Below are 17,685 nucleotides of genomic sequence, written 5' to 3' on the forward strand. Positions count from 1 at the left end.
AACCGGCTGGCTCCCTGGTGACCAGGCGCTGCCATTCCCTGCTGCCCGCTGCGGTCCCGGGGTGGGCAGGGATGGGGCTGCCACAGCGTGACGCTTCACGCCAAAACCTCCGTTCCATTGTCAGAGTAAACTAGAAATAGTAACCTCCAGCCCCTGAGCAGTCCGAGTGAGTTGAAGTCTTCAATGTCTGCTGCCTCGAGGGAGAGCTGATCGAAAAGCACCTCAATCAATCTGCATGTTGTTGCAGATGTAGGGAGGGAATCACCGTTTGGGTTTCAGTTTAAAATCATGACCCAGTGGAACTTTTCCGTCAATTAATGGTTTGAAATGAAGTCAATTATTTTTACAGGCTGCTCCTGAAGTGTTGCAGAACTGACACTAAAGTTGCTGCTTTCCACAGAGAATTAGAAGCAACCAGTAGTTTCAGTTCTTCTGCATCAGGATATGCTTTTTAATTCAAACCAGTCCAAAATATGTGTGAAGTCTTAGATGAATCTTGAGAAGTTTAGCATTAACTCTGTTCAAAATCAGATTTCTCTGCTTGAAGGAGAAATTGTGACTCTGCAGAGACCCTACTCTTTTGTTTGCTTTTTCTAAGACTTTGACTTTTCTGTTCTAAGGATGTGTCCTTTTGATTAGAAGGCAGTCATTGCATGAGGTGTTCTGTAAAGCAGCTTATGAGCAGTGTGTGAGAATTATTAAACTGCATGGCTCAAAAGCTGTGTTTCTCAAATATCAGGCATGGGGAGCAGCTGTTTATGAATTAAAAGGTCAGGTGTATTGATGAACTCATGCAAAAGAATGGCAGTGGTTTTTGTGCTGTCAGCCTGCTGGGTAAAAGAAGATTCTTGGCTTGTTTTATTGGTTTGGGTTTTTTTTCCTATTTCCAGTCTGTGTTGTATTTACAGAGGTTCAGCTGGTTACATGTATTTATAACAGATAAGAACCTGGTTTTTTAAAAAACCCAACAAACCATTGTCCTTAACTGGGACTTCTAACATATGGACTACGTGTCCATATTCCATTTACTTGAGCTTTTGTCAGTGTTCTATGAATCTGTGTGTTCACTTTGTCACAAATTTCCCTAATTTCCCTATCCACACTATTCGCCGCCATCTGTGCCCTATCTTGCCTGAAATCCAAAAGCCAGAACGGAAGGTAAGTTAATAAATTTCTCCTCATAGACCTATATTTGTGTAGTATAAAATGTTTACAGCTTAGTTTGCATTTCTGGGATTGTGTGTTCTTTTTCTCCTTGGGTGAATGGCAGTTCCAGGCATGTTGGTTTTCAGTGAAGTACTTGTCTAGTGCATCCTGTACTCTGGGTATGGTTGTATGAGGATGAATTTGCTGGTAAATGTAGTTGTGCAGATGGTTATGCCGTAGCAGTAAGTGGAGAGATGGTGAAAGAAGTACTTACTGGAGTGTAAACTACAGTAGTTTAAAATAGCAGCTTGAAAACTCTTTACTACTTATCTTCTAAACTAAGATTATTTGTGAAGATGAGCTTCTCTGTGTTATTTTTTTTCCCACACCAGAAGCTCTTTCTTGTGAAAATGTAAGGCTTGTTTCTGTGGGAGTACTAGAATTACCTTCATTGGTGCAAGCTTGTTTATTTGGATTAAAATTTCAATAAAGCTTTGTCATTTTCTTTAGCCTTATAAAATATAAAATGGTTGAAGGATGAGTTATTTTCTTTAGGATATCCTGTACTTTCACCTTGTCCCTTCACAAGATCAGGTGTGCTTTAGCTACTATGAAAGTTTGCCTGGTTGACATGATCTCTTTATTTTGACAGATTTATCACCTTTGGTTATTCTTATGGTTTGTTGGGGTTTTTTTCACCTTTAGATTCAGTTTAAGGAAAAGGTGCTATGGACAGCTATCACACTCTTCATCTTCCTAGTATGCTGCCAGGTATGTTTCTTTCTTTCCCTTGTTTTTAAGAAAGAGCTGAATTGTTTAAAGCATGTTATGAAGTCTCTAATTTAATGCTCTTTTCCTCTCTTGGCTGGAAATGCAGATTCCCTTGTTTGGTATCATGTCATCAGACTCAGCAGATCCTTTTTACTGGATGAGAGTGATTTTGGCTTCAAACAGAGGTATGGTCTGTATCTCAGGAGGGATATATTTATTTTTTTTTGTCTTGGATAAAAATGTTTTTGGACTTGTTCTTACCTTGCACTATTTCAATGAAGGTAAAAACTGAAATAGGCAGGGGAAAGTAAATTTATATTTTATGTAAAATGATAAACCAGTGTGGCATTGGGAAAGGCACAACTTTGTGGACAAAATGAGTGTAATGGTTGGCTGTGTGCAATCTGTTACATGTACAAAAATTAAGGAGCATTTTGGATGGAAAAGGGTTAAGGGAGAGACAACTCCTAATTACCTGCATCACCGCTGTTGCAATCTTCTCTATATATTTCAAGCCTTTTGATTTCATGTTTCAAACTACATTATACCCGTGTTGTGGGTTTCTGGGTGAAATCTTTCAATCTGTCTCACAGAAGATTAGAATTCATCGTGGTTTGTATAAAATTCAGTTTCTTGTAGAAGCTTTTTAATGGCACGTGTGAGTTGAGAATGGTGATAGTTTCCTGAATTCACTCTGTCATTATCATTTGGGATATCTGTCAGTTTATACCATAATAAATGGGCATATTCATGCAACTTGGTGTACTCCTGAAAAAATATTTGGGTTTTTTCCTGTTTAAAATTCTAAATAATAAAGTGATTGATTGTTAAAGGCAGAAAGCAGATTCCAGCCTTGTTTTCTACAGAGTTAATCTGTTCCTGACAGCAAAAGTCTTTTTCAGCAGACATAGTTTTTAAAGTGCTGAGAAGTACTGCATTTCTTACCAGACTGACTTTTAAGAAGCTTCTTTTATCATGGAAACATTTTACTTTTTGGAATTGTCTTTCTATTGTTATGTAAGGGGTGTAAAAAAAAAGCTTTGAACATCAAAGGTGCCTGCGCATGGTACATCCCATTATTTTCTTTCATTGTTCTTTCTGTGTCTGGCAGGTACATTGATGGAGCTGGGGATTTCACCTATTGTCACTTCTGGGCTCATAATGCAGCTCTTGGCAGGTGCCAAGATAATTGAAGTTGGTGACACTCCAAAGGACAGAGCTCTCTTCAATGGAGCACAGAAATGTAAGTAACAGCTGATACTAAAAGTTGATGTTTTGGTGTGTCTAACCCTGACAGTAGGAGTACTGTGTGTTTGTGCTGTGCTACAGATTTCTGTATTTCATTAGTCTTTTGCTGACTGCTCTTTGGCTTGTTAGCTGTGAAGCTTCAGTTAAGTTTGGAAGGGAGAAATATCTGCAGTTGGCATTGCTGCTGTAGGCTCATACGATAAAACAAGCAGTTTATAGACTGTGGGGACCCAGTCTTTCAGCTGTCTTGGTCAGTGTTAACCTAAAAAGTTGTTATTCAGATACTTGTTTTAATTGTTTCTGCCTTGCAGTTTCATGCCTGGGTCTTCCTCAGCAATAAGATATCTCTGTGCTCACTTGATAAATGGCTCTTGGAAAAAAATTGAGTGTGTTTTTAGCTATTTTGTATTGTACCATACTCTTGCGGATCTGGTTTTACTGGGAAAAAAAGAATCCTAAATTGCTTAGGTAATATCTTAACACCCTCAGAGTTTTCAATATCTAAATCAATCTTCAGTAACCAAACCCACTTCCTCTAGGTGTATTTGTTTCTAAAGTGTCCGTGTGTGTTTATAGTCAGTGTCAGAAAACAGTTTCAGAAAACAAACTTAACTCGCCCTTGTTTTTAAACATCCCATGCCTTATGTATTCTTTCCTAGCTTTCTTTGCAAAGAAGTTACTTGAATGTCTCACTGACATAACTCTCCAGAACAAATACATACTACTTTTTTTATATTCTGCAGTGTTTGGAATGATCATCACCATTGGACAGTCGATTGTCTATGTAATGACTGGAATGTATGGAGACCCATCTGAGATGGGTGCTGGGATCTGCTTGCTTATTACAATTCAGGTAATTTCTGGTCCTCTCAACTTACTCTTCCTCCAAAAGAATTAAAAAATCAGCCTAATGGACTGACTGCCCCACATGCAGGGAATAAAGATCAAAATGTGCCTGCTTCCTCATATAATATAATACAGTCCTTCCTTATCTTTTAGTTCAAGTTAATTTTTAACAAAAAATAAAAAGGCAGGGGACTAACGCTCTCGGTTTTTTTTTACTGTAGCTTTTTGTTGCTGGATTGATAGTTCTGCTGTTGGATGAGCTCCTCCAGAAAGGATATGGTCTTGGTTCTGGAATCTCTCTCTTCATTGCTACCAATATCTGTGAGACAATCGTGTGGAAGGCGTTCAGCCCCACCACAGTGAACACAGGACGAGGTAATGTGGCATAGTCAGTTTCCTTTCCTTGCTTTAGGGTTGAATTCTTTATCAAATGACACAGAAAAAAACAAATAGCTTCTGCCCCATATTCTTTTAAAATGGTAACTCTTTACCTTCTCATCTAGAATAGTACAATGATAATTTAAAGTACAAAAATGGCAACTGTAGGAAAGTCTTAATGTACAAAAAGGCAAAATCTTTTTTTCAGCTTGTTAAACATCAAATGCTGTTACTAGTATCTTAGCTGTATAGCTGCCATGCGGTGAATCTTATTAACACAGCAGGTGCTCCTATGCAAGTATGAAATGTTTCTTTTTGATTGCAAGGTATTTCAACTTGAGTGTCTTACAGTGCCTCCATTAAAGCTCAGTAATGATAGATTGCTGTTGGAGTACACCTGCTGCCCAGCTTACTGACAAATACAGTCTGTTTATATCTGCTCCTTGCATGTCTTACCCTTTTCCCCAAAGATGTTAGTCTCCAAACGTGACGGGAGGTGATCCTGTTTGGTGCTGTACAGTAGGAAACATAAGTGAGGTTATCACATCTGCTGTCAGACAAATACTAACTAGTGTCTTACTGTGAAAGATACTAGAAAGCCTGCTGCCCCCTCGTTTCATTGTATTAAACTGGGAAAGAGCTCAGTGAATGTCAGTGTTTGTAGAGCCCAATAGAGTTACCCCACTTGATTGTTGGGTTGTGATGTAGTTTCTAGGCCACTGCAGGGGGATTTAATACTGGAAATAACATAGGTGATGGGAAGGATGACAGAAGTAGAAATCAAAGAGCAGGCTCAAGATGAAAAAGACTTGGAGAAATCCCACTGTGAATCCTTTGTTCATAAATATGCCTAATGATGTGAAGCACATTAGGAGATAATCACAGCACACCTAATTTGGTTTTTCTTTTCCTTTCCAAGGTATGGAATTTGAGGGAGCCATCATTGCTCTGTTCCATCTTCTGGCTACTCGTACAGACAAAGTCAGAGCTCTTCGTGAGGCTTTTTACCGCCAGAATCTCCCCAACCTTATGAACCTGATTGCCACCATCTTCGTCTTTGCTATTGTAATTTATTTCCAGGTCAGTTGAAATAAGGAGGACTGTGAAGTGGTTTGTATGGAATTAGATCTGTAATCTGCTTCCTTCTACAGGAAGCTGTATTTTCACTTTCTCTCATCTTTGGAAGTCTCATTTTTGTACCTGTAACACTTCGATGTTCATTTAACACTGACTTCTCTTAATCATTTGCCACACTTACAGTAGCCCCACAAAAGGCTTGAGACCTCCTTTGGTTTCTGAAAAAAAAACACAAATAGATGTGATATTGTGTAGATGTAACATTGCCTAAGCCAAATGCTATTGTTTTTTCCTGAAAAATACTTGTTAAGCATGTATGTCTCTTACTTTTTGATCCAGCAAACTGCTGAGGAATATAGAAAGTGCTAATGCTTCTTTTCATAGACGCTATCTTCAGTCTTTAAACTTCTCATGTCTTCTGATGTCTTTCATATCTTCTGGTACCTGGGAGTTCAGACAACCGTGCAGGCTTCCAGGCCCTTTACAGAAGTGTTCACGTGGATACACCTCTGGGTAGAGGGTGTACTTGCACAAAATGATCGCAGGTTTTTTCTGTCGCTGTCAAGGCCCTGCACTTGCAGTTTATGACCTGTGATGTGTGTTGATGTCCAGATATAATGGAGAACTTCCTTTTGAAAACTTTTCAGGGCTTCAGAGTGGATCTTCCTATCAAATCTGCTCGTTACCGTGGCCAGTACAACACCTACCCTATCAAGTTGTTCTATACTTCCAACATTCCCATCATTCTTCAGTCAGCCCTGGTGTCAAACTTGTATGTCATCTCCCAGATGCTTTCTGCTCGCTTCAGTGGCAACTTACTGGTTAGCCTGCTGGGAACTTGGTCTGTGAGTATTCCTTCTCATCCTGCATACAGCTTTATAAGAATACAGTGAAACTCCTAAATTAGTAGTTTGTTTAAATTAATGGTAGAGTATGAGACTTGCTGTGATGAGTGTAGATGTTAAGTCTCCATTTACCTTTTACCTTGGGCTATTCTTTGCTGTCCTCGGTATTTTTACTGTTTCTTATTGTATTCCATTTCCACTTTAGAAACTGCCTGGGATAGTAAGGTTGCATCTTTGAGTGATGCTGTAGTGGTAATTATACACAGTGACATGAAAGTGATAGAAACTCAAGCTTAGCTTAATGACTAAGAAATAGTGAGAAAGTTGGTGACTGCTTGCTTCCTTCTTCTAGGACACATCATCTGGAGGCCCTGCTCGTGCTTACCCAGTTGGTGGACTTTGTTATTATCTGTCACCGCCAGAGTCCTTTTCTTCAGTGTTAGAAGACCCTGTACATGCAGTTGTTTATATTGTATTTATGTTGGGCTCCTGTGCTTTCTTCTCCAAGACATGGATTGAAGTCTCTGGCTCCTCTGCCAAAGATGTAAGTTTAAAATTATATACTATGTAAGCTTACACGATGAGAACAGATGGGCTGTTGTAAGAATAAGACTGACCTCCTTCTGAAATAGCCACTATGCTGGTAATCTTGTTGATAGTATTTATCATTTGTTTGAACAGTGGCTATGTCTTTTTTTGTGAGTAGGAAAGTTGAGGGCAGAATGGGGGTCATTTTTCCATTTTCTTTACTATTTTTTCAAAAGCAACAACAAAACTCAAGTAATTGCTTTCACTGGCATTAGGAAACTTTCAATATTGCTGTGTAACTTCTGATGAGTGGGAGGGCAGGCAAGGTAACAGAAAAGGTAGAAACTCTTCCACTTCTGAGTTACAGAGGCACCATGTGCAAGGCAGTTGCCTCTTAAAAACTTACAGGTAGAGCTTCAGTGCCAGTGCCTGGCATAGAGAGTTCTTGACTTCTTTTTTGGGAAAGATGAGCTAGAGGTTATTCTTTTTAACTTGAGAGTGCTGATAACAGAGAACATAGTGCAGTGTGTTCATGTACCTGAGATTAGCTTCTCAAAACTTCCGTTTGCTACAGAATTGATGTTCAGCAACTGCATCATTCTAAAAATGGAATTGAAAAACAAGATGGAAAATAGTTGTCATATTGGTATGTTTGTATTGTGTGGTTTTGGGTAGGAAACAAGGTTGGCAGCCGTGGGGAATGATTTAATCCATTCTCTAGCAAATATGTAATAGTTGCACAGTTACTGTAACAGCATGAGCTCTCTCTTATTCTGGGCTTGCATCTGGCTGCTCGTTGTCAGGCATGCAGGGACACACGGCCATGTATAGCCAGGCTTTTATTTCAGTATAAACCAACATACAGCTTTTGACATTTTCATATACTTCCCTAGCACTGAGTAAAATTATTCTAAGTTCATGTAAACGAGGTCAGTAATAAAAACCAATTAATCATTACTTAAATGTTTGCTATGTAGTGGAAAACTGGTAGCTTAACCATTTGAAAATGTGTTTTCTCAGTGCATTAGATTCATTGACAAGCACCTTCAGAAGTTCCCTGGTTAGAGTTTGTTTCTTTCAGTTAGTAAAACATTTGTAGGGCTCTGTTATAACCCTGTACAATTGCAGAAATCCAGTGTAAGAATAATGTTCCAAGAAGGGATTATTTATAAGCCATATATTTTCTAATATGGCCCCACAAATAAATAGCTAACTCAGCTGAATGAGGGAGTTTGAAATGGAATGGGCACATCATAGGGTGGTTTTGCTAACATCTATGAAACCCTAACCAGGAGAAGGGTAGGTGGCAAAGCAGGAATTGAATTGTTTGTGTGAGAGCCTGTCAGTTTCCAGATTTTCCTCTTAATAAGACTGGAATTATCCGAAAAGTTTCACTTAATTGATGGTGTGGAAAAGTGCCTGTGGCTGAAGTCCATCTGAAGTTAAAATACTGGATATTTCAAACTCAGATGAATAATATAAAAAACCTAAACCCAAAAAAGCCCAAAATAATGAAAAAAAAAACCCCAAATCTACCACCATTTACTGAAATGTCTTACTTCTTTTTTTCCATAGTTCCATGACCTTGGCAAATGACACTAAACTTACTTGCTCCATTCCTTCATTCAATACAGGTTGCCAAACAGTTGAAAGAACAACAAATGGTAATGCGAGGCCACAGAGAAACTTCCATGGTACATGAACTGAACAGGTGAGCTGCGCATTTCACAGGCTGTTTATGCAAAGTGTTGAGGGGAAACATGGCAAATGTTGCTTTGACTTCCATTTTCTAGAGTCTGTAACACAGATACTCATTCACTTTCAGTATTACATGCATGAGGCATTGAATCTTGTCTCACTAATGGGAGACTTGGATAGTACGTTATATTCTTGCCTTACCATTAAAGAATGTGCCTTAAATTCTGAAGCTTGTATTTTCCTGTTATATTTTAACTTTTGTACTTTTTGTAGGATATCTAATGATGAGCATTTGAGTGCATGTCACTGCTTCAAACTGATGCACAAGTATTTTTTACTGTAATTTTAAATGTGTTAGGTCTTGACTACTGTTTTCATGCAGACCTTGCTTCTTAAACAAGTACTTGTTTAAATCTACTAGGTGCAGAGGTAGGCAGGGGTTGGTCTCTCTAAGTTTTCTAATCACAGGGTAGGACCTGTGCTCCCTTACTGTTACAGAAATGTGATTGTAATTTCAGATTTCAGTCATCTGCAAGTAACCAGAAGAGCTAGTAGCTATAAACTTAAACTTTGTGCTTAGTTGCATGGAAGACTATGTGATACCTTCTCTTCTCAGCTTAGCATTTTTTTCACTTCAGTCAGGCTGACTTTTTTCCTTACCTGGTATGCTGGCACTCACTATTACACCTTCCTTATCTTGGATTATAGACCCATGAGAGAAGCAAGTGTTCTGCCATGGACATTTTTCCATGCATGTCATTTCATTCTCATTTTTTGAACCACCTGGTTAGACTCCCTGTAGGGTTTTTTCTGCACTCAGTAGGATTGGTTTTGTTAATATCCTGAAGAAACTAATGACACCTTCTCTGTTCTGGTGTTGTGTTGTACAGGTACATCCCCACAGCTGCTGCATTTGGTGGTCTCTGCATTGGTGCCCTCTCCGTGTTGGCAGACTTCCTGGGGGCCATTGGGTCTGGAACTGGAATTTTGCTCGCTGTCACTATCATTTATCAGTACTTTGAAATTTTTGTAAAGGAACAGAGTGAAGTTGGCAGTATGGGAGCTCTTCTTTTCTAAACCTAGCTTCTCATGGACCCAGGAAAGAGAGGAGGAGCATTCTCAAAATATAGCCAGTCAGGTGAAAAGAAGTAACATCAACTTGACCATGTCATTCTATGGGAACACATATTTTAATAATGTTTCCAAAGTGCATTCCCTTATGTTCATACTTTTCTAGCATACTGTTTGTGTTTTATAAATTGATGATGAAAAATATAGAAAAAAAAATTTTTAAGGAAATTGTTTTTTAATTATGTGTTTTAGGAGAATCAGCTTTCTGAATTGGATTTATTTCAGTGACTCTTGAAATATTTTTTTGAGCCCCTTTCAAATTTATGATACCTGAAGCCTTTATAGGTTTTAATAAATAATTGTGGGGAGGGTTGAGTGTTTGGAAGTAATTTTTTTATTATTATTATTTTTCCATTTAACTTGTTTTTGCAGCTCCTTTACAGTAGTGGTGAGAAAAATCTCTCCCTCTGATGCTCAAGTTCCATAATTATGGTTGTAAGCACAAACAGTGTTTAATATGTTCAGTTTTGTGATTTTTTTTCAGTATGGCAGATCTGGAAGGCAGTCGTTTCTTTTTAGTAAACGAGATCTCTAATTCCAAAATGTTTTGTCTTGTAATTACTATGCTAGACTTTGTCAGATGTTGAATATTGGCTTGAGACTGTTGTCAAGTTTCTGTATAAGACACGAACGTGTTCTGTCCCACCACCACTCCTCCACAAGCAGAAAACTCAGGTCAATCTAGATTCTGCCAGGGTCTGTGCCTAAGAGTTCCAACTTTGAAACTTGGTCGTACTGGCAGCTTTGTAAAGCCTTCTGATTAGTTTTAATTGCCTTTAGTAGTAGAACTTGCTTGCTGAAAGAGTGGATGTTATGGCTGCTTAGGTGCACATCTGCTTGTGCTCTTTGCTGAAGCTGAGTTTCTTTCGTTGATAATAAATTCCAGTCATGCTGCAATCAGGATGTTATCTGACTACTCATACCTAGAGAATTTTGAGACTCATTACAACAAAGGAGTGTGAACAGAATGTGTTAATTCTGTTTCTATAGATCTAGATAGGAGACCCTTGTCAGTTAACTCTTGGAGTTACTTTAGTAGAAGGCTTTGCCACCCTCTAATCTCATTGACTTGAATGGTGTGTAGAAAAGTACTTTTTCAGGAGGTATTTGTTACTCCTTATTTTTGAGGATCACACCTACAAATTGGAGAAGTTACAGGAAAAGGCTTTAATGGAACAGAGTAATACTTCCTTTTCCATTTTAATGTAGATCATCAGTACTAATCAGGTGCCTAGGACCAAATGCAAATATCTGTGTACAAGTCTTGTAAATACACTTTTCCTCCATCAGTATTGCACAACGTGGAAATCAGAATGAGGAGTTAAAATGTTGGAATTTTTCTGTGTTGCATCAACCTGCCTTCTGTGCATGTTGGGCTGGCAGTGTGTGAGTGACTGTTTCTGCTCGGAATGATGGGACTGTTACATACCCAAGGAGCACAGATGACACCCAGAAACCCTTCTTAGTGCACTGAGCTCAAATCGGAAATGTTTAAGAAATCTGCAAATTTGGAATGTGATGCACCTATCAATAAAAATGAAACTCCCAGGGTGAGGATCAGAGTTGGAAAAAGAATAAAAGTATCAGGATAAAGTATCCATGAAATACTACCAACCATACACTATTACTTCATACTATATTAAAAATTTGTTGTTTTTTATAAAGTATAGATGCCACAGCACAATTGTGATGTGAAACAAAGGACGGTTAAAAGGTGGCTTTAAAAGGAAAGGGACGGAGCATGGTGTGGTTCTTCTGCTTTGGGGATATTTGTGTTGTTTTCCCAGGAAGCCCAATACAAATTCTAGTTTGAAATAAAAAAGACTCCACTTCTGGGCATGCAGTTCTGGCTGGGCTGGAGCTGGACTTGTGCTTTTGGTCATATCATCTGAACTAGTTGCAGTTCAGACCATTAGCTCTTCAGTGTCTAAGCAGCACTTGTTCTATGCATCTGTATTTTTGTTGTCTAGTGCTGGAATCTTTGTTATCAAGCAGCTATGTCCTCAAAGCAGGACCTGCCGATTGTACAGTGGATGTCGACAAAAAGAAATAATGCCTAAACAATCTGCTTTATAATGAAATAAAGTACATCTTTGGAGCTAATGCTTGGCTTTTGGTGCTTTGAGTAGTTAAAATTCTGACACTTGTAGTAGAACATTACTGAGTCCAACCATCATTGCTACTCTACAAAGCTCTCCCCTAAACCACATCCACCAACAGCACATCCAGATGACCCTTCAACACATCCAGGGATGGTGACTCAACCACCTCCCTGGGCAGGCTGTTCCAGTGTCTGACCACTCTTTCTGTGACAAAATTTTTCCTCATGTCTGGTCTAAACCTCCCCTGTTGCAGCTTGAAGCCCTTCCCCTCTTGTTCTGTCACTAATCACCCGTGAGAGGAGACCAACACCAACCTCTCTACAATGTCCTTTCAGGTAGTTGTGGGTGGCCTTCAATTTTACCACAGTTCTGGGGGGCTTCGCACAGGTTTTTGGAAGCTGGAGGTTGGTTCCTGCCGGGGTGTGACACAACTGCCAGGTCGTGGCAGCCCTCGATGCCTGGAATGCGAGGAAGTGCAGCCTTTCCAGGCCCCTGCCGGCTGCCCCCTGTGACCGCCGGGAAGGAGCAGAGCTTTCAGAAAAAGTGTGCAGGGACGGGAGCGCGGGGACATTTCTGTAGCTGTTCTACTCGGGTCTGCCATCCTGCCGTCAGCTCCCCTGCTCCCCCCACCAGCTCTGACACCAAACCCCACCGCCTGCCTGGAACAGTCCGGGCTTGACCTGCGGCCAGCGGCGCTGCTGGCAGCCCCGGCTGCTGAGCTGCAGGTGTTCAGACAATGCCCGCTTGTTTGGGGGGGCTGGGGCTGCGGGCCGGGGGGCTGGCAGGGCCGGGGGGAGCTCCTGCCCGCCGGGGGGCAATGTTACCCTGCGAGCCGCGGCAGCGGGGGCTGCAGCGCGGGATGAATCAGCTCCAGATGCGAGTTCCTCCTTTCCCTTCGCTGCTACGCGGGTGGGTCTTGCAGAACGCAAAAAGTTGGGAACAGAGTTCAGCGATATTTATTTGTACTTCCTAAAATCAGGGCCAGGATCGCGGCTGTTTGAAGCTTAAATGCTGAAAAGTAGCAGAAGAGGGTTTGTAATGTTTACAATACTTGTCTAATATTTTTCAAGCGCTCCGGGTGCCGAGGGGCAGGTGCTGTTACAGCCCCTGGGGCTGCCGAGTGTTGCTGCACAGTGTGAGCCTGGACTGACACCCCGTGGGATTGGAAAGCAGGCAAGAAAAGAAGCATTTCAAAACAAAATCAGTGTTCTAAGCTGGGGACCTAATTAGTCGGCTGGGCTTTAAGCTGCTGTTTCATAATATGCTACTGGATGGATCTGCTAAAATGGAAACTCTTCTGTGGGGCAGGTTCTAGCAATGCTGGCTATGGCTGATGTGGTGCTTGCCAAGCTGGCAGCACTTGGCAGAAAGGAAATACCCTGACAATTGGCACCTCCTTTGGCAGTTGTATCAGAGGGGCTGGAGACTGAATGAGCACAGACATGATACACTTTGTCATGGCAGGGTGGGCTGTCAAGGTCAGAGATGGGATGCCTGCCCTGAGATATTTCTTGTTGGAGAACAAGAAGACTGGGACAGTCAATTTTCCAGCAATATGGATACCAAAGAGCTTAAAATAGAGAGAACAAATAAATGACAAAAAGTGTTAGGATATAAATTTTTAAAATCCTGATTCAGACATTTTGTGCTGCTTTGGAGAAAGTCAGGGTGCATGGCACATGTGAAGTCCCGGATTCCCCTTATTTATTAAGGCTATGGTGGATGGTTCCAAAAATGGTGTCAGCATGTGGGGGAACATTAGCTATCTGAAATCTGAGATTAGTGTTATCCACTTTAATCTTCTGCATGTCTTTAGCCATTTGATGTTCTTACAGCTCTGATGTATACCTGTGGTGTGAAGCTTTCTAAAACATACAGGCAGCTCCAGGAATGTGGGAGCAGGAAACAGTGAGCAGAACATTCTGTGTGATTAACTTCACTATGTAAATGTGAATTTTACTTTTGTTTAAGTAGCTTTGTCTTTTAGCAATGCAAGAACAGAGAATTGCTGGTGCTGGATTCTCAATGGCTGCAGAGCTATGCCTAGTGCACCTAGAGCAAGGGCTCACCATGAGCACAGGTGTAGTCATTTACACAATGATTTGGGGTTGCAGAGCTCAGCTGCAGAGAGTAACCAGTGGGTGTGGTGAGAAGCCATATAGCTCTGTGAAGTTGTAGGAAGAAGTAGGGCAAGAGCCAAGGCAATGGGGGGGAGGCTTCTGAAACCAGGTTGTGTTGGTATGATGTTCCTACACCTAAGTCTGCTCTTGAACTCCAGGACTTTGATGACTGCTGGCAACAAATTGTGAGTGCAACATATTGGGTGATGGGGATGGTGATCAAAATTGCAAAGGGGTAGCTGCCTGCTAGATCTCCCCAGGATGAAGAAGCACAGAATACCTGTGTACTATAGAAACTGATGTTTGGTTTAGCTTTGTCATCCCAGCCTGACCTGGTGTTCCCTTTCCACTATACGAATCTTTTTTCATGTTCTGTGGATGTAGAAGCTTGAAAGGTAGAGAATTGTGTTCTTTGAAAGTGCTTAGAAAAGGAATTAGTTTATCTCAGATGTTTGAGGATGGAGCTTAAACTCATGATCTTCAAGTTACAAGAAGAACATTTTTTTTACCTGGCTGCTCTTGCTTTGAGTAACTCTTGAAAGGAGAAGAGCTTTACAGAGGGGGTGGGGGTTTAACTTAATTAGGTAGGTAGAAAAGAGCTGCCTCTTATCTCAGTGCCTTCTATTTCTTAAACAGTACAGGCTAGTGGAAGTGAGCTAACATTTGGGCTAAGGCTTATGTCATTTAATGATGGAAAACAGTAACACAAAGTAGGGGATCTAACACAACTTTCTGCTGTTGAAGTACATTGCTATCACTTCTGATTAGCTTTAAACACTTGTATCTGCCTTTTGGTAGTGAGTAGCTGGAAACTTGCCTGATCTTTTAACCTGTAATGGTGAGAGGGGTACCTGCTGTGAAAAGAGCCCTGGTTGTAGAGCAAATAAACTAGGAGAGTTTTCATTTTTATGAAGTGCATTCTCAGCTGTTACTGCTATTGCAGGAGTTGTTTGTTTTGCATGAGAGAGTGTCCATTTTGGTACTGGCTGAAATTACAATAGGAGGGAGATTTTTTTACTCTGAAGATTATACAATCTGAGTTAAAAAAAACCACAACAACAGACAAACAAAAACCAACCAACCAAACGAACAAATTGGCAAAACAAAACAAAAAATGCTGTAGAGAAGAACGGGACTTGTTCTCAGTCACACACCTTGTCCCTACAAGAGTCCTGTCTCAAATGCAGTGTCTGCCCTATGCCACCTCTGTGCTTACCTCTTCCTTTGATGTTGCCTGTTTTTGAAGCATCAGGAAGAAATGTTAACTCTGTAGAAGTTGAAAAGCAGATCCAAAGTGGATGTGTATGTATGAAGTTGGTTTCTTTAAAATGTAACTATAACCAGCTAATTAATGAAGTTGTACACTTCATTCTGTCCTTAATACTAAGATCAGTGTCTTAGTGGTGAGCTTATGCCTGTAGAAAAAACAAGGTCAGAGAATCAAGTGGTCTGCGTGGCAGCATCGTCATGTTTTTGTTTGTTCTTGCAGAAGTGCTGAGAGATCACAGCCTTGATATTATTTCATCCTTGTAGAATATATCTGCTTCTCCAGAGAGTGTTTCCTTTATGCATAGTCCATTAAGAACTTTGACTGCCTGCAATTCATCAAGTTTAACACTTTACATTTACTATAAGAGAAGACAAAACCACTTCTTCGAGGTTTTGTTTATTTAAAATAGTTGTTATAAAATCAACTCAAATCTGGATCATTTTCCTAACAGAGATGACAGATGGTTGCTATTTGAGTTCTGGATGGTATTATTGGGGAATTAATGAAATTGCCTCAAGACTATTATGTTGCTACAACCCAGAAAGCTTTGTATGACCATAAGAAGTAGAAATTGGGAGCAAGGATCGTTATTTAGCCCGTGTTCCAGCCCACAACAAAAGACCATCCTGCCCATGAGGATGGGGCACTAGGGGAGGAAGGAGTGGTTAAATGGGACAGAACTGAATTTGTTCATGTGGTTGTAGTTAACTAGGAGCTCCCTGATGTGAGCTGAGGTGTAGCTAGCATCCTTCAGCATTCAGTTGTGAGCCTGATGTGGAGGAGAGGTAAGAATAAAAAAGGGAAACCCCTTTACCTGCTTACAATCCACTGATGGGTGTCTCTTTCTGCTCCTGAGCTCAGCTGTGCCCCAGTTACCTCTTGGGTAGGGGGAGCAGGAGGTTTCTGGGTGCCAGGTATTGGTGGAATTTCAGAACCTGGCTGAATCTGTTTGTGCCTGGGAAACTCCCATCACTGATAGCTGGAAAAGGAACTTGTTTGTAATGGGAAGATGCTGTTACAAGGGGATTGGCATGGAAAAAAGTGTGAGGACAGGTTCTGTCCCTGCCACAGTGTGGTGTCACCTACGGCTGCATGTCGGTGTCCCTGGCTCCCTGTTAGATTTGATCTTTCTCCTGTTGGGATGTGGGGATTTGTAAATCCTCTGAATATTTGTGTGGGGAAGGGCACTCATGGAAGAAAAGTGCAGCCTGCAATCAATCTCTTCTATGGATTTTGCACCTCCTTCTGTTGAGTGTTTCTGTTACTAGTAGTGCTCCTTAAGCTACCTGCTCCCTTGAGCAGTGGGTGGCATCCTGCTGCTCTGGGGGTTCCCTGTGTCATGTCTCACAAATGCATTGACCCAACCAGATCAAAACTGCCTGTGCTAAGCACAGCACTGAAGCCTGCACAGGGGGCTCAGCTAGAGATGCAGCCAACACCCTGCTTTCACTAAGTGTGTGGGTATTGTGCTGTCTGTAAGACCTGAGCAAAAGCATGTTAATGGTTAAAAACCTCAAAAAGTCATCTCTTCTCCCTGCCCATTGGTGCTCACCCATGAGGCTGGTGCTTTCCTGCACACCCAGGTGTTCCACATTGTCATCCCCCAGCCTGGAGCCCTCCCAGTGGGTACCTTTGTCATCCAGAAAGATGCTGCTTTGTTCCATTACCCAGCAGAGCTGTTGCTGCAGCAATAAAGTGCAGATCTGACAGGGCTGCTTTGCTTTTCTCTTGTAAATCCTCTGGCAGGAGCCTGAGGATTCTTGCCAAATACCTCTGTAAGTGGCTGGAAGACCCAAGGGCTTTCAGGAGCAGGCTGAATGCCCAGAGAGGTGGGCAGCAGAGGTCAGAGATGGCCTTTCTTCACTGTGTGTTGGAGCTTTGTGCTCCCACAGATGTCTGCTGGAAGGCACCAGAGCCAATCCCCTTGGCTCCCAAGTCAGACAGGGCACAGGAGCTTTGTGAGCTTGTCCAATATGACCTTTCAAAGGGCGTGAGGTGACCTTCATACCGTTTGTTTTCATCTTATAACAACAGCAAGAGCACTTGATTTTATGTAAAACTGTTTTGCTTTATTCTGTCTAAAAGGCTTAGCAATTCCTGGATATGTTTTTAACTTTCTCACTTTCTCTAAGTATGTGTTCCATGGGTCTTTAATTACCATGTAATTACTGCTTACCCTCCTGTCCCAGCCTGCCTGGGATGGGGTTACCCCTCTCTGATTTTGGGTGAGGGAGGGTGACTGGTGTTCCTGCAGGAAAGTGATATGTGTGGGCACTCCTGGTAAGGCCCTGCCTGCTAGGTGGGACAAAGCAAATTCATCCTCTGAAAAAATCTATCTAGATGGACAGGAGTCTTTAGGAAAATATAGTTATCAGTCTCCCTAATCTTAGGTGCCTATCACCTGTATCCCAGTTGTACAATATAGATGTCCAGAGGGGCTGGAGCCATTCAATAAAGTTGCTGCTATAATTCTTTACATTAATACTGAGCTTGAGAACATCACTCCTGCAGCCAGTGGCCTGGAA

The 17,685-nt window shown here is 41.2% G+C and overlaps 1 protein-coding gene across 1 annotated transcript; it reads left to right on the forward strand.

Moving 5' to 3' along the window:
- Positions 1 to 1,050: 1,050 nt before the first annotated feature.
- On the forward strand, positions 1,051 to 9,922 carry SEC61A1 (Sec61 alpha 1 subunit (S. cerevisiae)). The gene is made up of 11 exons (XM_010001600.1): positions 1,051 to 1,158; positions 1,852 to 1,917; positions 2,024 to 2,102; positions 3,029 to 3,160; positions 3,909 to 4,018; positions 4,233 to 4,386; positions 5,309 to 5,469; positions 6,114 to 6,311; positions 6,664 to 6,855; positions 8,474 to 8,550; positions 9,428 to 9,922. Exons 1-11 carry the CDS (start codon positions 1,051 to 1,053, stop codon positions 9,612 to 9,614), a joined length of 1,464 nt encoding a protein of 487 aa, XP_009999902.1. The 3' UTR covers positions 9,615 to 9,922.
- Positions 9,923 to 17,685: the final 7,763 nt, after the last annotated feature.

This window comes from Chaetura pelagica, unplaced genomic scaffold (assembly GCF_000747805.2).
Source record: "Chaetura pelagica isolate M959 unplaced genomic scaffold, ChaPel_1.0 scaffold1037, whole genome shotgun sequence".
NCBI classification, from domain to species: domain Eukaryota; kingdom Metazoa; phylum Chordata; class Aves; order Apodiformes; family Apodidae; genus Chaetura; species Chaetura pelagica.